At 38.2% G+C, this 22,658-nt stretch overlaps 1 protein-coding gene across 1 annotated transcript in view; it reads right to left on the bottom strand.

Moving 5' to 3' along the window:
- LOC126471758 (nuclear pore complex protein Nup133) overlaps positions 1–22,658 on the bottom strand; it is a 126,443-nt gene that overhangs the window by 39,649 nt on the left and 64,136 nt on the right. Inside the window, exons 14-16 of the mRNA XM_050099886.1 lie at positions 20,872–20,991; positions 4,790–4,936; positions 4,059–4,260 (exon numbers count right to left, since the gene is read on the bottom strand). Coding sequence (XP_049955843.1) covers positions 4,059–4,260; positions 4,790–4,936; positions 20,872–20,991 — 469 coding nt within the window. The remainder of the gene's footprint in view (positions 1–4,058; positions 4,261–4,789; positions 4,937–20,871; positions 20,992–22,658) is intronic.

Here is a 22,658-nt window from a genome sequence, read left to right on the forward strand (position 1 = left end):
AACTGATGATGGTAGAAGTAGAGAGGATATAAAATGTAGACTGGCAATGGCAAGGAAAGCGTTTCTGAAGAAGAGAAATTTGTTAACATCGAGTATAGATTTAAGTGTCAGGAAGTCGTTTCTGAAAGTATTTGTATGGAGTGTAGCCATTTATGGAAGTGAAACATGGACAATAAATAGTTTGGACAAGAAGAGAATAGAAGCTTTCGAAATGTGGTGCTACAGAAGAATGTTGAAGATTGGGTGGGTAGATCACGTAACTAATGAGGAGGTATTGAATAGGATTGGGGAGAAGAGAAGTTTGTGGCACAACTTGACTAGAAGAAGGGATCGGTTGGTAGGACATATCCTGAGGCATCAAGGGATCACAAATTTAGCATTGGAGGGCAGCGTGGAGGGTAAAAATCGTAGAGGGAGACCAAGAGATGAATACACTAAGCAGATTCAGAAGGATGTAGGTTGCAGTAGATACTGGGAGATGAGGCAGCTTGCACAGGATAGATTAGCAAGGAGGGCTGCATCAAAAAACCAGTCTCAGGACTGAAGACAACAACAACAACAACAGCTAAGAATTTGCTGTTTTGTGTGACATAAAATTAAATATCGGATCCATAAAACGAGTAAAGACAAGAGACAAACAAGGCAGTACACATTTCTTCAATCCTTATGTCCTAGCTTCTCTCTCTCTCTCTCTCTCTCTCTCTCTCTCTCTCTCTCTCTAATCTTGCCACAGCTTTATACTTCGTCAACATTTTGCTACATGAAAATTCGAAATGTAGCTGTCTAATACTAGAAAAGCTGTTAATACAAATAGTACCTGAGACTGGTGTGGTTTCTCGATCTGATTATGTGTATTTTGTCACTGTCTGCTAGATAAAACGAAATAGGTCTACCTAATACAGCAGCGTTTGTTACACACACCAAATAAACGAGACCGTTTTGGCACAAATGATAATTTTTATAAAACGACAGAATATAATTCATGAAGTACCAATATCAAATGTCTATTAGGCCTACTACAAGCAAAAAGTTTTATGTTAGGAAATAGTTTCACATTTCATTCATACTCTCTAGCTTCTGAAGCATGAGATCGAAAAGTAGTAGTATGAAATTTTTACATAAATTTGGAATCGTCATATTCTCCCATAAGTTGTGAGTGTCCCCGTTCTTTTCCTTCCTCGTTCCAACAAACAATCTTGTCATAACTGATTCCGTACCTATTCCTGCCAATGTCAAAATTTATTCTCTGGTTAACTTCACTAACCCCACCACAATCACTGGTTTAGTTATCCTGCATTTATTCTCCAGTTAGGCGTTATTACATGTTCGTACAACGCATTTTCCGCACTACTCCCAGAATAGAATTTTAGCGGCTGCTATCCGGGGACGATATAACTGGCTCTTAGTAATGTAGCGGTCTGGCCAAAAATTTTCTGTCAAAATTTCATTTTCTTGGATACACAAAGACAAGACGTAATCTTTGTTGCCTGTTATTCCTGTTTGTCATTTACTTCCACTCTGGTAGTCTCAATCTACAGAATTAGCTAGTAATTATAGCAATACTGATCATTTGCAAACCCAGTCAACCACATAAACAGCGATTGTCATTCACCCTCTCGATGACAAGAGACATCACGTACACTATGCATGCATTCAAAAATCAACTTACGATTCATTCAGAAATCAACTTACAATTTGATCAACCCGGATGCATTAATAATCATTGAGTAATCGATAGACCAACGTGCGCAGGATGCTAGGTGCTTTGTGAAACAAGGTATTTTTTCTCAATAATATGAATTTGGTGCCCTCCCCTATAATCCCACAGGTCTTTTCACAGCAGCATGGAGTTCTGATCAGAGCTGAAGGGCTAACAGAGTCTGATGTTCTGAAGAAACTGTGAAAGATTAGTTAAATTTGATGAATGGACTAATACATAAACTGGAAAAGTGTGTTAAAAGTATGCAAGGAAAGACACGATAGTTTGCTCAATGTAATGTGGTATTTTATAAGATGAAATAAATTTGTCTGATAAAACAAATAAGTACAAAGTGTAGAGGCTTGCGTCACAGCGAGAGGCTTGCGTCACAGCGAGGGGCTTGAATCACATTGAGATGGAGCAACATGTAACGAATTTTGTTACATATGACAAGAAATGGGGAACATTTATGTGATGCCGTGCAAAAGTAAGGAATGGGAGCCGTGATAAGGAGCTATATTGGTTTGGGGAAGAGAAGAAAGTTTTTGTTTGTGAGTAATATTTGGGTCAACTGTCAACAAACGGGAAAGCACTGCACAGCTGACACAGCCGTTAGCACAAAATCAGTGACTGACTGTGGAAATGGTATCAAAGGAATTAGTGATTAGCAAGAACTCTGTTTACATCATCAATTACTGAGAATTTGGGCAAGGGGTAAATCTATTTCATGGTGCACAGCTAACAAACAAGGAAAAAGCATCTCGTATATGGCAATTTTCGTACAGAATGCAAAATGGGGCGTTACTTTCTGATGTAATGATCATTAAAAGATTGTCTGAAGATGTCAGGCAGGAAACTGGAAATCCCCAAAAACTCTACACTAAACTAAGAGAGCTTGCTATTGGCCTTGTACAACTCACCAGAATAATTTGACTTGGGGTTGTACATTCCTATCCACACTGATGTTTACATGAAACAAGTTTTAAATTTTAAACAAATGGAAATCCAGGATTGAATATGGAAGTTGCCACTCACCATACAACAAAGATGCTGAGTCGCAGATAGGTACAGCAAAAAATACTGTCACCAATAAAGCTTTCCGCCTGTAGGGCCTTTGTAAAAAAAAAAACCACACATACACACACACACACACACACACACACACACACACACACACACACACACACACCAACTCCACAGACACAGAGTTTGGCTACGGTTGCTTCAGATTGCAGTCTCGTGTGTGTGTGTGTGTGTGTGTGTGTGTGTGTGTGTGTGTGTGTGTGTGTTTGTGTGTGGTGTGTGTGTGGGTGGGTTGGTGTGGGTGTGTGTGTGTGGAGGGGGGCGCAGCAACTTTCCTTTTCGTATGTTTTAACTTTTCCAGTATACACACATCTGATATCTTTATATGAGAAGTTGCTTAAATGCTTACCATGAAGGATACAAGCAGCAGCTGAGCAGCTTACAAGAAGAACAGAAGCTTTTTACAGAGTAGCTGTTTTAAGGGTAATCTAGAATATTTCCCATAGTTGTGAATGTGTTAACTTTAGTCAGTTTGTGTATAACTTGATTCATTCCCTATGCCTGAAGACTTTGCTGAGATTTATGGAAGACAGACTATGACTGAATGAATGGATGAATAGATAAACAGATGAATGAAAACTGCTGAAGATTGCACAGGTGACCAACATCCATATTTTCTGAAGACCTTAAGTACAGAAAATATTACTTTCTGTTTCCAGAGTAATCCAGAGGTCCTAGTATCACATCAAGAGTGTTCCCTAATTTCCTAATATCCCAAAAGAAGTTGCCACCAAAAGCCGTGGTTCAAGGTAATACTGACCACCTTTTTTAACAGCAACAAAATGATTCATTGAAATTTCATCCTTGATGGTGAGACTGTCAATGCCAAATTCTACATGACAGTTTGGAAATGGCTGCTTTTAGGCATTCTATGTTTATGGCCAGAGTTGTATAGGGCTGCGAACTGGAGTGAGGAATACATGAACACCTGCTGGCACTCTCCACTTGAAATGAACATCTTTTCTGGTACTGTTGCATTTATATGTCGTGTGCATCCATATTATTCCAAAAGCACTTCAAATTTTAAAGAAGCTGAACAGAACATCAAGTATCTTGTGATGGGTCTGGTTTATCAGCATCATTTTTTAATGCCAAAGATGGGGTGCTTTTGTACGTGTACCCATGACCAACATATATGTTACTTAATTGTAGCTCTTATCCATACTTATAACTAAATTTTATCCTGAAAAATTGAAATTTTTGTCTATGATTTTTTTCTGCTACATGCAGATAAAAAGTTCTCTGATTGTGAAAATAGCTTTTTGTTGGAACTTACAAAATGGTTGAATCAGAGACATCCGCTCACGTTCATACTGCAGAAATAAGCCATCAAATTTCTCGGTTCCACGAATACTTTCAAGACGACATTTGTGTCCATCAAGAATAATATCAATCAAATTGACCAACTGATCAAACAGTTGATTTTTTAATACAATATCCCCTGTAATGGAGGATCCACACTCAAGAGTGAGTTTTCGCTGAAATCCAAAAACACAATAAAACAAATATTTGATTCATACAGTATTTTATAATCATCTTTAACTTATAACTGAAAAATAATAGCAGGACTGCATGCAAAACAGCATTTTGAAAATGAATTCTGACCACAATGAGTGCAGTAAGTGTGAATTTTTTCAAGTATACAATCTATATAAACTTTTAACTCTATGAATTTATGACTTAAAAGTTCACGAGTGAAATTTGCTACTAACGGCACGAAAAACTTGTCACAATGAAATTTTTCAGTAATTAAAATACCAAACAAAAGAATACTTAATGCAAAATAAGAAGGCAACAAGTGAAGTCATGTCAGGTAACTAAAACTGCACTTTAGATGGGGGCCGGTATTTAGGCTTTTGTATTCAAAAATAAAACAAAATCCAAAGATATGGGTTGCAGTCAGTCACAGTCTGGAATACACTTATCTGGAATGCATTTTTAATCCATAAGCAAGGTACATTTCAGCTGGATGTAAAAAAATTATTTCTGGAGGAAATCATTTTTTACCTGTTTGTTTAAAGCATCTCGCACTCCACTTTTACCAACAGCAGCAGTCCAAGGAATATACTCAGTGATGGATGGAGGCAGTGGAGTGGTAGGTGAGAACATCTCTGCCCTCTGTTGGCGAAACTGTATAACATCTTGCAGAACAGACTGCAAAATAATGAATGACAAGAGACTGAGAGCAGATCTCAATAAAATGAATGAGTATAATACACACACATTTCTTTTCATATAAATAACTTAGCTGAAAATTACTACAATAAGTTAAATGTTGATTTGTTGTTAGGATGTGGTGAAATTTAGCCATGTTATCCACCTCGATATTTCCAGAATTTCCTGTAGTGCATTTCATAATCCCCTTCAATTTTCCTTTATCTTTTCACCTTATGCATAACACATAGAGACCTGGAAATGTAGCATCTACTTTTGGTGAAATTCACATATATTTTTGTCAAAATTCGCTTATGCTTTTGTTGAAATCTGTGTTAAATTTTTTTGTTTGTAAATGACAACACAGATTTAAAGGATTGTCATGTTAAATGCCAAAAGATGAATCCTTAGTGCTTTGAAACTGACTGTTTAAAAAAAATAAAAAATAAAATAAAGTGAAGGAGGAGGAGAAGAAGAAGAAGAAGAAGAAGGAGGAGGAGGAGGAGGAGAAGAAGAAGAAGAAGCGGTGACTGGGAAGCTTTCTGACTGGAATGTCTGGGGTCCTTGCTTTCTTCTTCTGGCTCTATTTAAACTTCCAACAAATGATTCTTTCTTTAGGGCAGCAGCAGGATTTTCCCAACAGTGAGCAGTGCTGCTCTGTCTTAAGGTGTTTCTAAACATTATCTTTTCCTACCCAACTTCATAACTACAAAATTGGGAGAATATTGATTTCGACCTTTCATGGGCACTTGAAATTACTACAGATAAAACCAACGATAACATACTTTGTGTAAAACTAGAACTGAAAGTAACTCTGTTCGCTCGTTAGGGAAGACTTTTGGTGTGCTTGAAATACATTGACAGGTTTTGTTTTCTGTTTGCTACAGTGCAAAGTGCTGACCCTATAAACTTACAGTTGACTGCAAGCTTAAACAAACTAGAATTATGGCCACCAGAGGGGAAAGAGAGCAAGGAACCAAGTCCTGCCTCCTCCTTGAATGGTAGCAACCTGCCCCATTGTTCTGCATTTCTGCATGACATGTGCTGATAGACATCATCAATCCCTTCTGATGTTGCAAAGAGCATAATCAAACTCTGTGCTGGAGCAGGACTAGTCTCTTCATTTATTTCCAAAAAAATTAAAAGAAACACAAAGCATTCAGTAATGGCTACTGTGCAATTGCTTCCCGAGGCTGACCGTGTTGTAAACGAGGTACATCATGCCTGATCTCTACTGGTATTTGAGCAACCACGTTTAAAATACTTGTCAGCTAAAACTGTCACGTTAAAGACTTCACGTACACTCTGTATGAATGGAGCTCCCAAAACCTGATTTTGTAAACCAATTTTCGGTTGGTCATGTAAATACTCCAAAATCAATTAAGAGAATCCAGTCCTACCTGCCAGTTCTCCACTTCCACAATCAATTTTTGCTTACAAGTAAATGCACAACCATTCCAAAGCTTGCTTGGGTTGTCAGGTAACATCTAGTTTTTAAAAATTTTCAGTTTGTTTGGATGGATTAACATTTTACGGAAGTAGAAATATCAAACTGATCATGAAGCTATCTATCTACCTGTAATATTTAATGGAGAGACAGAGCAAATTTGCTGACTAAGTCAGAGGCTGGAAGAACTGTTTTCCAGATGCCATATCTGACTTCCGAAATTCCGTTCTCATCTTCCGAAAGATGGTGGCATGTAAACATAATGATACATTGCTATGTTCATACATATTTTTATTTTGTAAACACATTCTTACACACATTACTTTTCCAAGCTTAGGCTTTGCTAGAAGATGTTGAACACAAGTAACCAAAAACTGGTTACATTTGCAAAAATAAAGCTGTTTCAAACAATCTCTCACAAAATAGTTCATCTGGATACAATCTGCTGTGAAAAGATATTTATCAGATAATTTTGCTTTTTTACATTTTGAGACAGGATTCACATCTAAATCTGCTTTTACCACAAAAGTGAATTTTTCAGGTCCTTAATAACAGAACACAAACTGTTATAGAGTGTGGAGAGAGAACTTATATTCTACCTGAACCTACAGAAACTGAAATTTTTATCAGCAGTTGTACTGAGTCTTTGTCTTGACCTTGCTCTTGCCCTTGCCCTTGCAAGCAGTGAGTCATTTAAAACGATGTCTACCTCATAAAATCCCCTCATTGAAAATGTATTTGTATCCGTAAATGATAAAATATAGTTTCTTTCGAATAATACTTGGGTAACTATTAAAAACAACATTAATAATTATTAATTAATAATATATATAATGACAGCTGTAATTTTTTCCCCGAGGGCATGCATTTTACTGTATGGTTAAATAATGATGGCGTCCTCTTCGGTAAAATATTCCGGAGGTAAAATAGTCCCCCGTTTGGATCTCCGGGCAGGGACTACTCAGGAGGACGTTGTTATCAGGGGAAAGAAAACTGGCGTTCTACGGATCGGAGTGTGGAATGTCAGGGAAATGGACAGATTAAAGTTAGATACAGTGGGAATTAGTGAAATTCGGTGGCAGGAGAAACAAGACTTACGGTCAGATGAATACAGGGTTATAAATACAAAATCAAATAGGGGTAATGCAGGAGTAGGTTTAATAATGAATAGGCAAATAGGAATGCAAGTAAGCTACTACAAACAGCATAGTGAACGCATCATTGTGGCCAAGATAGATATGAAGCCCATGCCTACCACAGAAGTACAAAGTTTATATGCCAACTAGTTCCACAGATGACGAAGAGATTGATGAAATGTATGATGAGATAAAAGAAATTATTCAGATAGTGAAGGGAGACAAAAATTTAATAGTCATGGGTGAGTGGAACTCGATAGTAGGAAAAGGAAGAGAAAAAAACATAGTAGGTGAATATGAAATGGGAGTAAGGAATGAAAGAAGAAGCTGCCTGGTAGAATTTTGTACAGAGCATAACTTAATCATACCTAACACTTGGTTCAAGAATCATAAAAGAAGGTTGTATACATGGAAGAGGCCTGGAGATAATGGAAGGTATCAGATAGATTATATAATGCTAAGACAGAGATTCAGGAACCAGGTTTTAAAATATAAGACATTTCCTGGGGCAGATGTGGACTCTGGCCACAATCTATTGGTTATGAACTGTAGATTAAAACTGAAGAAACTGCACAAAAGTGGGAATTTGAGGAGATGGGACCTGGATAAACTGAAAGAACCAGAGGTTGTTGAGAGTTTCAGAGAGAGCATTAGAGAACAATTGACAAGAATGGGGGAGAGAAATACAGTAGAAGAAGAATGGGTAGCTTTGAGAGATGAAATAGTGAAGGCAGCAGATGATTAAGTACCTAAAAAGACGAGGGCTAATAGAAATCCTTGGGCAACAGAAGAGATATAGAATTTAATTGATGAAAGGAGAAAATACAAAAATGCAGTAAATGAAGCAGGCAAAAAGAAATATAAAAGTCTCAAAAATGAGATCGACAGGAAGTGCAAAATGGCTAAGCAGGGATGGCTAGAGGACAAATGTAAGGATGTAGAGGCGCATATCACAAGGGGTAAGATAGATACTGCCTACAGGAAAATTAAAGAGACTTTTGGAGAAAAGAGAACCACTTGCATGAATATCAAGAGCTCAGATGGAAACCCAGTTCTAAGCAAAGAAGGGAAAGCAGAAAGGTGGAAGGAGTATATAGAGGGTCTATACAAGGGCTATGTTCTTGAGGACAATATTATGGAAATGGAAGAGAATGTAGATGAAGATGAAATAGGAGATACGATACTGCGTGAAGAGTGACAGAGCACTGAAAGACCTACCGCATTTACTCGAATCTAAGCTGCACTTTTTTTCCGGTTTTTGTAATCCAAAAAACCGCCTGCGGCTTAGAATCGAGTGCAAAGTAAGCGGAAGTTCTGAAAAATGTTGGTAGGTGCCGCCACAACTAAGTTCTGCCGTCGAATATATGAAGCGCTACACAGGCATGCTTTGCAGGCACAAAGATAAATACTGGTGCCAAAACCTCTGCATCAGTAAGTAAATAAAAAAAAAAATAAAAAAAAAAAGTAGAAGACAAGCTTTTGTCTCTGCCCCAAGTTTCGACCACTGCATTTACAGACATTATCCAACGAAGTAAACAGAAATTTCGTATTGTTCATCTTCGAATGTAGCGGCCTTTCAAAATACTCGTAGCAACAAAAATAAATTTCTTAACACAAAAATACCAACAATGCACAAGACTTTAGGATTGTAGCACGAGTTGATACGCTGGGGCTCATTAAGATTTCACGTAGTGCACCTATTGTTTTGTGGAATTTTGTGAAGTGCTTGTTGGTGTTAGTGAACCATAATGAAGCACTTTCATTATTGTGCCAAATTCAAGAGGGAAGTTATTTCTTTTGCGGAACAAAGTTCTAATCGTGCTGCAGGTCTGCGATACGGGATTGATGAGAGCAACGTCAGGCGATGGCGACTACAGAGAGACAAATTATTTGAATGTTCAAGTAGCAGGAAAGCATTTAGTGGGCCAAAGTGTGGCCGATATCATGCACTAGAAGTTGTTAAGGAACAGCGTCAGAAATTCCTGCCTGTGAATGCCGAAATTTTAAAAATTAAGGCACATGAAATTGCTAGAGAGCAAAAAATCGAAAATTTTAAGGCTAGTCGCAACTGGATTAATCTGTTTATCAAGCGCCGGGATTTTTCACTTCAGAGGCTAACTTCAGTTGCTCAGAAGCTGCCGAAAAATTATGAACAAAAACTTGTAGAATTTCAGCGCTTCATAATTAGGCGGCGCACAGAAAAGCAATATCTTCTTGGTCAGATAGGAAATGCTGACCAAACTCCCGTATATTTTGACATGCGTCAAATTATACGGTTGACGCCAAAGGAAAGAAAGACATAAGTGTTCTTACATCAGGGGGTGAAAAAACAGCGGATGTCTGTCATGCTTGCTTGCACAGCATGATGGACATAAATTACCCCAATTCATAGTTTTCAAGCGAAAGACTTTACCGAAATCGGAAGTGTTTCCAAAAACTGTAATTGTACGAGCAAACGAAACTGGGTGGTTTCGGAGGACATGGTGTTGGAATGGGTTAGGTGTGTGTGGAATCGTCATCCTGACGCAATGCTTGGGTTACGCAGTCTGTTGGTATTAGATGCGTACGCTGGCCATACAACACCTGCAGTTAAACAAAAATTAGAGGAAAGCAAAACGGACTTGGCAGTAATTCCTGGCGGGGTCAATTCTGCAACCACTTGACGTCTGTTTGAATAAACCATTTAAGGACAAGATTAAACGCATGTACACAGACTGGCTTTCGAAAAGCGACAGACAACTGACACCAACAGGACGTGTAAAACGCGCAAGTTTGTCGGAAGTGTGCCAGTGGATTTATGATGCATGGAAGTGTGTTCCAAATCATACTGTGCAACAAGCATTTAAAAAGCGTTCGATATCCAATGCACTAGATGGTACGGAGGACGATGCTCTGTATGAAGAAATGAGCAACAAAGAATCGAGTGATAGTGATTCAGAATCATGACATAGTTTAAACATATCGTATAAGATGTATTACAAACCTAATAAAATTTTGTTTTAAATTTCAGTGTTTAATTTCTAAGTTATTTTCATTCTTATTTTATAAGTGTTGCTACTCTGCATTGCACTGGATAGAAAAGGATGGAGAGCGGCATCAAACCAGCCTACGGACTGAAGATGACAACACACTCTGCAGTTGAAGTCATCACTAAAAATCTACTACGAAAATCCGGCTGGCAAGACTGTTTGGGATGTATGTCAATATGGCCAACTCTACATTCTGAATTTTTTCCTACCTGTGACAAGAGATGGTTGCTCATGGGAACTTTTATGAATCGTGAATCACATGCAGTATTCTCTTCACCATAAGAATAATATGAATGTAAACATTATGCCATGTATTCTTTCGTGTTTGCTGCTATTTCATTTAAATCCTGTCTGCCTAATACACAGCGAAACTAGAGTGAGACAACAGCAAACGCTAAAGAATATACATATCATATCATGTCATATTTATATTCATATTATTCTCGTGCGGAATAGTGATACAGTCAGAAATGAAGCACGGCAACTGACTCGATTTTTGAATCTAAGATGACTAATTTCTGTGCAGAATGTAATGTACTAAAGAGTCGTCTGCAAAGATTTTCAAACGGAGAATAATTTTGGCTAAATTCTCGTTCACAACATTTTCTATCATACACAGTCTATTATTTGGTTCTTTTTGTTCTTTATCAAAGAAAGCAGTAGTGTAAGTAACAACAAGTAGCAGTCTCTTGCCATTGTTTCGCTAATGAGAGAATTCCTCTCCTTTTTTTATTGTAAGCGGCGGTAGCGCGCACAAAAGCAAGCCATGCCACGAGCGGCGACTGGTCGTAAACACTCATCATCAGAATGCAACAAACTGCCTGACAGTACAATAAGGCATTTTTAGCTTAGAGTGACGTAAACACCTATAACAAAGAAAACGGCACTTATCAGATCAAAGCAAAATAAGCAATCAATTTAAACCAAACGAAGCACGTGAAAAGGGAAGGGTACCAGTATAAATACGGACGGAGCGCCTGACGCATAGCAATGGCTACCTGGTAAAGCTTAACTGCTAAGCTTACGACTCGAACCAAACTACTGTAGCTGTATCGTCATTCATTCGACCTAAATTGTGTCTCATATTACAATGGACCAACATTGTTTCGATTTGGAGGTGCGGCCTAAAACTTTTCTCCCCCTTGAATTTCGAGTCTCAAATTTCAGGGGCGGCTTAGATTCGAGAAAATTTTTTTTCCTTGATTTCGAGTCTCATTTTTCATGTGCGGCTTAGATTCCAGTGCGGCTTAGATTCGAGTAAATACGGTAAGTCAAAACAAGGCCCCGGGAATAGACAACATTCCACTAGAGGTACTGACAGCCTTGGGAGAGCCAGGCCTCACAAAACTCTACCATCTAGTGAGCAAGAAGTATAAGACAGGCGAAATACCCTCAGACATCAAGAAGAATATAATAATTCCAATCCCAAAGAAAGCAGGTGTTGACCTATGTGAAAATTACCAAACTATCAGTTTAATAAGCCACAGCCGCAAAATACTAACAAGAATTCTTTACAGACGAATGGAAAAATTGGTAGAAGCCACCCTCGGGGAAGATAAGTTTGGATTCTATGAAAATGTTGCAACACGTGAGGCAATACTGACCCCAAGACTTATCTTAGAAAATAGATTAAGGAAAGGCAAACCTACGTTTCTATCATTTGTAGACTTGGAGCAAGCTTTTGAGAATGTTGACTGGAATACTCTCTTTCAAATTCTGAAGGTGGCAGGAGTAAAATAGAGGGAGCGAAAGGCTATTTACAATTTGTACAGAAAACCGATAGCAGTTATAAGAGTCGAGGGGCATGAAAGGGAAGCAGTGGTTGGGAAGGGAGTGAGACAGGGTTGTAGCCTCTCCCGATGTTATTCAATCTGTATATTGAGCAAGCAGTAAAGGAAACAAAAGAAAAATTTGGAATAGGAATTAAAATCTACGAGGAAGAAATAAAAACTTTGAGGTTCACCAATGACATTGTAATTCTGTCAGAGACAGTGAAGGACCTGGAAGAGCAGCTGAACGGAATGGACAGTGTCTTGAAAGGAGGATATAAGATGAACATCAACAAAAGCAAAAGAGGATAATGGAATGTAGTCAAATTAAATCGGGTGATGCTGCGGGAATTAGATTAGAAAATGAGACATTTGAAGTAGTAGATGAGTTTTGCTATTTGATGAGAAAAATAACTGATGATGGTCGAAGTAGAAGGGAAATAAAATGTAGACTGGCAATGGCAAGGAAAGCGTTTCTGAAGAAAAGGAATTTGTTAACATTGAGTATAGATTTAAGTGTCAGGAAGTCGTTTCTGAAAGTATTTGTATGGAGTGTAGCCATGTATAGAAGTGAAACATGGGCGATAAATAGTTTGGACAAGAAGAGAATAGAAGCTTTCGAAATGTGGTGCTACAGAAGAATGCTGAAGATTAGATGGGTAGATCACATAATTAATGAGGAGGTATTGAATAGAATTGGAGAATAGAGAAATTTGTGGCACAACTTGTCTAGAAGAAGGGATCGGTTGGTAGGGCATATTCTGTGGCATCAAGGGATCACCAATTTAGTACTGGAGGGCAGCATGGATAGTAAAAATTGTAGAGGGAGACCAAGAGGTGAGTACACTAACAGGGTGTATACGTGGACAAGGAAAAAAAAATTCCCAGATTTTTCCCGGATTTCCCGGTTAAAAACACACTTTCTCTCGGATGAAAACACACTTCTTCTTCCGTGAACGGAACTGTAAAACTTATCAATCCTTTGAATGGTTACGTTTTTATACATGGGCGTAGAATTTGCCGGCACTTTAGAAAACGAAGCTTAGGGAAGAAAACTCCTTTTGGATAGATTTTTGATGTGCAGCAACATGTACGCTGCATATTTAGGTATTACGAAAGTATACATTCGAATTCCACTAAACACCGCATGTTGCTTTCTGAACCATTGTAATCCAGATTGCGATGCGCTTTTGTAAGCCAGTCATAGCTCTTGTCACGTGATCCCGCCTACCGATGACAGTGGATATTAAGAGCATAGGACACGTGATGTACTCGGCTAATAGCAACATCACTGTTAAGTAGCGCGGATACACAAACAGGAAAAGTTAATGTTTTAAAATAATATACATAGCGTTGCTACAAGAAAAGCAAAGCTTTCACATATAATATTGGTCTCTAAGGTTAATAAGCGGCAAGAGAAGCTAAACTTTCATATATAATGGTTGATATTTTTTGGGTGTGTTACGCTTTAAGATATATCACACAAATGTGCCACAAAAATTTTTAGCCGAGTCCAGTGATTTGTCCTCAAAGTTATCCACAAATAAATTAGCTACCGCAGAGAAGAGAGAGCTTCCCATAGCACTACATCAATTTGCTCATAATAACGACATGAATGTCAGATCTTCCGGGCTCGAAATACTTCTACTAAATGGCTCGTCATCAAACGCTCTGTGGTTTAAGAAATTCATTGTACATTCTCGCACATAGTTCAACTTGCGTAAAAGGAAATTTACTTTGAAAGTAACGCTCTTCATACCACCATTCGCAACATTTCCCCGCAACCTGTTAGAAATAGGTTCGTTTCAGTAGTCGTCAGAGAGCGCCAGATAATGCGCCACCACGCTTTGGCAGCTGCTATGATGCAGGAAGCTCGTATGTCCGTACATGCAAAACATTACAAGATCTTACATTATGTCATAAAAGAAGAAATCAGAAGATACACCAACAGCATCGGAATTTCGTGAACCATACTAAAATGGCACATTTAAAGTGTGTACTTAAAGAGCATATTCGTATGTCCAGATTCCCAATGAAGTAGGCCTCGACCTGATATTAAGCTTTTCAGTGTGGGTTTCGGGGCGTAAATTTTCTTGGAGTACCAGTACTGTATTAACTCATTTTTGATTCTTTATTACGGCATAATGTCATGCGTGCTAGAACGTGAAAACATGCACTTTAAATGCAGCGAGCAGTTGAAATTAGGCAATAGTGTGGAAATAAACACTTTGTTTCAAACACATTAACTGCCTCAGTGTAAAGGATTAATAAAAACCAAATTTCTTTAGCAAACCGACAAAAATAACTTCATTGTTCTACAAGGCGATTAATGCATGCCTGTCAGAAAAGTGGAAATAAAATAAAATATGAAACTAATAACGTATATTAGCCTTCCGTAATTATGTGAATGTATTTTAATTCACTTGATAGCTCCCGGCCACAGAAATCCATTTTGTTTTCATTTGACGTGAGAGCAGTAAACGAAGAGGAAACAGCAAATTCACTAAATGTAAACACGGGTCACGTGGAGACTACACACTTCCCCAACATAACTCAGACTGCTCTGAGCATCAGCCTCGGATCTACGATATTTCCGAACTGGGACAACGCTATGATAGTGGCGCCCCCCTCAACCCGCTCCCCCTCCCTAGAGTGTTTGAGATACGACGTCAAAAAATTAAAAAATCGAATTTTCAAAAATATGTTCATTTTGTAGCACACATCTTTCTGAAGAGTCTGATACCTAAAACATATATGTTCGAGGAAATGTAAGGCAAGTTATTTGGTCTTAAGTGTGCCGGAGTGCAGTGCCACCCCTCTTCACATAGCATTCTTCTATCACACATCACTGTATTTCGCTCCCTGCAATTGAAACGTGTATATTTTGTACTGGATGCCATCAAACTATATTCACGCCAGTGGAAATTAAAATGTCCTGTGGTGCCTCTCCTCCTCCCAGTGACCCAGTTTGACACCCTGCCCCTCTTTAAAAAATTTAAAAAAAAACTCGTAATTAATACTGGATGGGGTTATTTGTAATCGGGAGGACAAGAACTCAACAGATAATTTGCACTCTTTATAGCCTGTTAGCTAATAACTTTCTATTTTGGGCGACGTAATATTAAATATAGGATACATAAAACCACTAAAGACAAGAGACAAACAATACAGTACACATTTGCATTGTTTACTCTCTAATCTTGCTACAGCTTTACATGGCATGCTTTCCTTTCTGTGACAGAATCGATCACCTCATCAAAGTTCGTCAAACGTTTTCCTACATGAAAAATCGAAATATGGCTGTCTTCTGTTAATACAAATAGTACCTAATACTGATTACGTCTATTTTGTCGGTGTCCGCTAGATAAAACAAAACAGGGGTTTCTAACACTGCAGAAATTGTAACCCACACCAAATAAACGTGACTGTTTTGGCACAAATGGTCATTTTTATAACACGACAGAATATAATTCACGAAGACCAACATAAAATGCCTATGAGGCCTACTACAAGGAAAAAGCTTTATATTAGAAAATAATTTCACATTTCATTCATACCCTCCAGTTTCTCGAGCATGAGATCGAAAAGTAGCAGTACAACATTTTTATATAAATTTGGAATCGTCATATTCTTCCCTAATTTGTGTGATGTCCCCGTTTCTTCTCCTTCCTCATTCTAGCAAACAATCTTGTCATGACTAATTCTGGAACTATCCCTGCCTTTGTCAAAACTTATTCGCCGGTTAACTTCATTAACCCTGCCCGAATCACGGCTTTAGTTATCCCTGATTATTCTCCGGTTAGGCATTGTTATGTTCGTACAAACAATTTTCCGCACTACTTCCAGAATAGAACTTAAGAGGCTGCTAGACGGGGACTGTACAACTGGCCCTTATTAGTGTAGCGATCTGGCCAAAACTTTTCGGACAAAATTTCATTTTCCTTGCTACAACGAGAAGATAAAACATAATCTTTCTTACCTGTTATTCCTGTTAGTCGTTTATTTCCACTCTGGTAGTCTGAATCTATGGATTTCCCTAATAATTATAACAACACTGATCATTCGCAAACCCAAACAACATAATCAGGCAGCGATCGGCGTTCACTCGTTCGGCTTTACTCCGCTCAGCTTGTATAGCCCGGTCCCCTTTTGCCTGCAGGAAAGTTCATTCCTAGATGCGACAAGGATTCCCCTGACACAGACATCACGTACACTATGCACGCATTCAAAAATCAACTTATGATTTTTTTTTCCCATGGGACCAAACTGCTGATGTCATCGGTCCCTAGGCTTACACACTACTTAATCTACCTTACACTAACTTACACTAAGGACAACACATACACCCATGCCCAAGGGCGGATGCGTACTCTGACGGGGGAGCTGCGCGAATCGTGACAAGTCGCCTCACACTGCAAGGCTACCCTGCGCGGCTTATGACTCATTCAGAAATCAACTTACAGAGTGTGCTCAAAAACTAACAGGGATGCGCATCAAAATCATATGAGTAATCGATAGACCAACGTGTGCTGGATGCTAGGCGCTTTGTGAAACAAGGTTTTTTCTCCTCAAGAATATGAATTTGGCACCCCACCCCCACAGATCAGGGCCCGCTGCGCATGCGTGAATCTGGCAGCTTGGGCGCGGCAGTAAAATTTTTCCCGGTTGCATCTAGCTGCCTGCTGCGACTGCTTACACAGCCAACAGTCCTGTTTCTGTAGTCAGAAACGGGAGAAGGTACTACTCATACGCCACTCAACTGCGCATGCGCATGAGCCCGCTCGTAACTGCTAAAACGAATTTAATGTAAACAGTTGTGACGTCACGCTCATCAGAGGCAGTTCGTTGTTATGAAGCATTGCACAGTCTTCCTAAAGCCTTTGACACATTTTGCTGTTGGCAAACGCTTGTATGAGCACTATGTTTTGTTGCTGTATATGGCACATTTCCCTTGCAATTTATGTTTTATTTTCATTTTTTTTTTTTCTTGTTCACGTTTTATTGCTGTAGTATTATTTTGCAGTAACAGGGTACAGTAATATCCTTTGTTATAGTATCGATTCTTACCAGTAAAAATTACAAAAATTTAACTGAAAACTAAAACAATGAAAAATTCCCGGAATCCTAAAAAATTCCCGGGTTTTTCCCGGTTTTCTCCCGGATGAAAAAATTCCCGGGCTTTTCCCGGATCTCCCGGGTCGTATACACCCTGACTAAACAGATTCAGAAGGATGTAGGTTGCAGTAGGTACTGAGGGATGAAGAAGCTTGCACAGGATAGAGCAGCATGTAGAGCTGCATCAAACTAGTCTCTGGACTAAAGACCACAACAACAACATAATACATGGCAAAATATTTCTTTAATTTACTATCCATGATGAGTGCAAGAGTAGTAGTAAGTGAGAAAAAACTTTCCTTTCAGTACAAATGACAATTTATCATAAATGATTATGCATTTATAATCCATATCACATACAAAGATGGCCCAGTTTTCAGCCATCTAGCCCAACCACCTCCATTAACCAGTGACAGCCAATACGATTCATTTTCCTTCCAAGCAGCTAGCCAAAAATTGCTACACATTGAGAATCTCTGCCCTGTAGGCTGTTCTGTTGCTCTTCTTCATGACAACACAGTTTTATTCACAGAGCAACTGAATTATTAATTCAAGTGTCAGTGTTACTTTCTTGTAGCAGTAAAGCTGTGAATGAGTATCCATAAAAGTGTGAGTGTAATTTCCAAATAAATGTGCCAGTTGATGGCAATAAATGTTAAGTGGTTCACAAGCGGGCAAGGGGAAGCATTTACCACATGCAAAATTATTTCAAATCTGACTCTGAAAGCAGGACACCTGTTGATGACATTCTGAAGACATAAGAATGGACTGCAGAAGTATATGGTGTTGGCAAGAGAATTATACAGCAACTTGTTAACGAAAGTGTCAGAAGCATCAAGAAAAATTGGTTGTGTGTCCCATGGATGCATCAACATTGCAAGACACTTACGACACAAATGGATTGTTTTGACAAGGATATTTTAAGGCATTACATGTTTGAAATGTATATAAAGCTTTGACATCACAAAAATTTGCTACAGTTATGTGTGGGAAAATTGACTTCAAATGTGCTACTACATCAGTGCAAAGAACTTTTAAAAGACGTTGATTTCAATTATGTTAAGATAATGATGGATGAAAGCTTTTACTGGGAAGAAGTGCCATAGCTGCAGCACAAGCTACGCTGCTTAGAACGGTGTACACAGTAAGACAAGAAGGTAATTCAATAGTGTATGGGCAAATCAAGAGTCATTCCAGGAAAATGACTGATGATACTACCAGTTACATTTCCCATAGGAAAAGGTCTTCAGTTAATTATTTTGCAAGCTGCCTCTTCTCCTGGTTTTGTTCCGAAGAGAAAACTTGTATTAAGATGTGAGAAAAATAGCAGTGACTACCATATGGCAATGAACGTTGTCACTTTCAAGAAGTGGTTCAATGGACACTTCTTGCTACACCTTGTTACGAAGTCAGTCAGTCTAATGGACAATGCACGTTACCATTCAGCAGTTACAGAGCAAACATCATGTACATATACCATGAAAGAAGATATTATGTTTAGGTTTAAAAACATCCCGCACAGTATGAACCAAAATTGTACCAAACTCGCCGTAGCTAATAATTTATACAAGTCATGAGACAAAACATACAAACTTGACTTACCTGTGCATAAATGTGGTCACACATGGTTGCATTTGCAACCATACCACTGTCAGTACAATTTGGGCACAGGTTAAATGCTATGTGTCAGAAGAGAAGAAAACATTCAAGATAAGAGACAGTGAATAGTTTGTGCGTGAAGCAACAGAAAGCACCTTTCCTTCAGTGTGGGTAAACTGTGTGTGGCTTGCTGAAAGGCTGCAGCAGAAAGACTGGTAAGGAGGTGAAGGTGAATATAAATCCTGAAACTATCATCATAAGTTTACAGTCAGAGGATTTGGACACAGACTCAGATACCAAATAATGGAACTAAGATGTAGACTTTGGAACAAAGTAAGGTAATAACACTTTTTGGTTTTACAGACTCATGGTTTATAAAAATGGTTTTGTTTGTCAAAATGGTTTTGTTTGTCAACATATCAATTGCATAAATTGTATATGGCCATTTCCTTGCCTTTACTGATTGGGAATTTGTATCATAAGAACGATGCAGATATTCATTTGTTACGAGTGACCTAACTATAATTTTCAACATATTGCTCAAAGAGAAGCAGCTATCTAGTTATGAAACTTAAGCTTTTCCCAGCGCAGATACTATGCTCCAACAACACGCGAGAATGCAGATGGATACATTAGTTAAAAAGTCTGATAGTTTGACATTCTCATTTTGAAGGTACCAATAGGAAAATGTCTTAAAATCGAGATATCTGTGATTTCCAATATTATCGGGCAGCATTTCCTCAAGTTATTCAAAGAATATGGTTCGTTGTTTGCTTGTTCCCTGGACGATAAATGCACTCCCTCACAGTAGTCTCTAACAAGTTAGTTTACACTCATTTATAATGCCCCTTAACAGCAAAAAATATGACAATTTACTGACCATTTACAAGATAGTCTTTTGCATTAGAATAGTCTTTGCTACCAGTTATCCTTGTTTATGTTTAGTGATTTACACTTAAGTACAGTCAACGATCCCACATACAAGTATTATAAAATTACACAGTTTTACAAAATTCTATGGAATAGGAGGAGTTATGTAATGATTTCAGTTTGTTTTAAAGTTAATTTATTGTGTACATCTGAAGTTGCCTGCATAGGTGACACATCGTTAAACAATTCAAAAGCTACACAGCTTCATTACAAAAACAATGCTTTCTTTCCATCACATCCAGACACACATTTTTCAGAAGCGCTTTGAAAGACTCTCCTTAACAAAGTGGTAGTTTACTTGATGTAAGAGATGGGAACTTATCTCCAAAAACTGATTTAGATTCTTCTCCGGTGTTCCCCACATACAATTTCCTGCAGAAGTCTTGTAATTCAGCGAGAGAGAGAGAGAGAGAGAGAGAGAGAGAGAGAGAGAGAGAGAGAGAGAGATGGGGTGGGGGTTAGAAGAAACACTGAGTAGGGGGTCAGGGCATGTGTGTGAGAAAGTAAGGGTGGTGGTGGGGGCGGAGGTGGGGGGGGGGGGGGGGGGAGGGGAAGGCACGGCATGGGGGTACGAGAGTGTGAGTGGGGCAGGGATGGGGGTACGAGAGTGTGAGTGGAGCAGGGATGGGGGTGTGAGGGGCGCAGTTGCGAGTGGGGAGCAGTGAAGCAGATGTGAAAGTGCAAGTCGGGTGGTGGCAGTGTGGGTGGAAGAGAATGCAACAGAGGCAGGGGTGGCGAGAGATGGAGGCAGGGGGGGTTGGGGTGGTGGAGGAGGCAGTGAGGGAAGTTAATCTCAGTTAGTTCAAAAAGTTAAAACTTTCTTAATTTGTTGTAATATAACGCGTCAGAAAAATTATATATTTTTTGAAATAACTCAAAATTTCAATCAATAATAACAACATCTACTTACCAGTATTGCAGAATTTGCCTCAACAAGGAGCTTTGCAACCTCTTGTGGTCGACGATCACTATGTGCTATATCTTCACACCACTTTGAAATGAAGTGGAATATTTTGTGGATGTTGGTAACCTATAAAAATACAGATTAGATTTTAATACAGAATTTGTAATATATAAATTTCACCAGGATACAATCTATTTGCACCATTGGACTGTGTCTTTCTAAGCTAAAAATAAAAAAAAAATAAAAAAAATAAATAAATAAATATCTAGTTGCAATGAAGTGCAAGACAAAATCAATGTACGTCAAAGTGTTAACTTTATAATTTAATACATGAATGGACATCAGCTACAACTGACTGTAAGTACACAAAAATTAACATTTATTAATTAAAATGATCATCATTGATGCTGTGCACATCTATTGGTGATATACTAGAACAGTAATCACAATTTACTGATTTTATACTGTCAAACCAGTTTTCATTAATAAACTACGCCACCTTAACCCATTAATGCCCACAGTTTGTTATATCGTATGCTGCACATGTGTTTTTACTTTGTATTGTTACCACTAGATTAAATGGTGTGAACTGCTTACAATTGTTTGTGAGTACAGTCATTGGGTGCTGCTCCACCACAATAGTAGTGTTCAGTGACACAAAAATATCATTATTGCACAGTTAGACACTTTCTGTTAGTGCTACTCTGAACCAACACGATAATGTGCGACAGGTAAGAATTTTGTCCTATACTGAAACTGCTTGTATTGATATAAAAGTTTGGCTTACGGTTTTAGTGTTAGATCATAATAACAATTAAGCACACTGTTGTTTCTGTTTGTAAAATCTTTATCTAGGCTTATACAATAGAGTAATACTTTGTCATATGGTATACCACACAATGGGAAACTACAGCTACTTTAAAATTTAATTCAGTAAACATTTCTTTTTTTACTTTTAGAGTAAAATAATAGATGCAGTTGTTTCATGAGGTCATTTTGCTAGATTCTTATGTAATATATCTTATTGTCAGGTCAAATAAATAGTATTATAATCCTGAAAATCCCTGTGATGCAGAAGAGATTCTAAAACTACTTGAGACTCTGAGATGAAGATAGTATCTGCAGTGAAATAGAACGAGCTAATGAGATAGATTTTGTCCTCCTTCCACCATGTGATGGAAATAATTCAACTGTGATGATGCTCTTTGTCAAGATGAAAGACTTGTTAGTTTCAGTGACACGGGTAAAAACAGTTCTCTTGCAGCCAGTGATAGTACTAGCCACTACAGAATGAAACAGAAACAATATTGGTGTGCAGCCTGTGAGAGAAAGCAACAATGGAGATAAAACCACACCAGCACTATCAAAGAAATATAAAACAATAACACGGGAGTGGACATCAAAGGAACTGAAAACCATGAATGTTGGCAGTCAAGTAAATTTCACAGGTAATATATCAGAGCCTTTTCTTCTGGCTAAAATAAATCAGCTTCATAAGATGCCTTTAGACATATTCAACAAAGTTTTCAATGAAGAATTTATGAAGTACATTTGTAAGGAGACAGTGAAATATGATGCTCCAAAAGGATATTTAGAATTTCAACTTTCAGTTGATGAGTTATACAAATATTTTGGAATTATTATTCTTTCTGGTTACAATCCAGTCCCTTTTAGAAGAATGTATTGGGAGACAAGGACAGATACTTAGAATCACCTTATAAGTAATTTCATTCAGTAGAAACAGGCTTGAACAAATCTATCATTTTCTGCATTTCAACGATTCCTCCCAACTC

This window comes from Schistocerca serialis, chromosome 1 (genome assembly GCF_023864345.2).
Source record: "Schistocerca serialis cubense isolate TAMUIC-IGC-003099 chromosome 1, iqSchSeri2.2, whole genome shotgun sequence".
In the NCBI taxonomy this organism is placed as follows: domain Eukaryota; kingdom Metazoa; phylum Arthropoda; class Insecta; order Orthoptera; family Acrididae; genus Schistocerca; species Schistocerca serialis.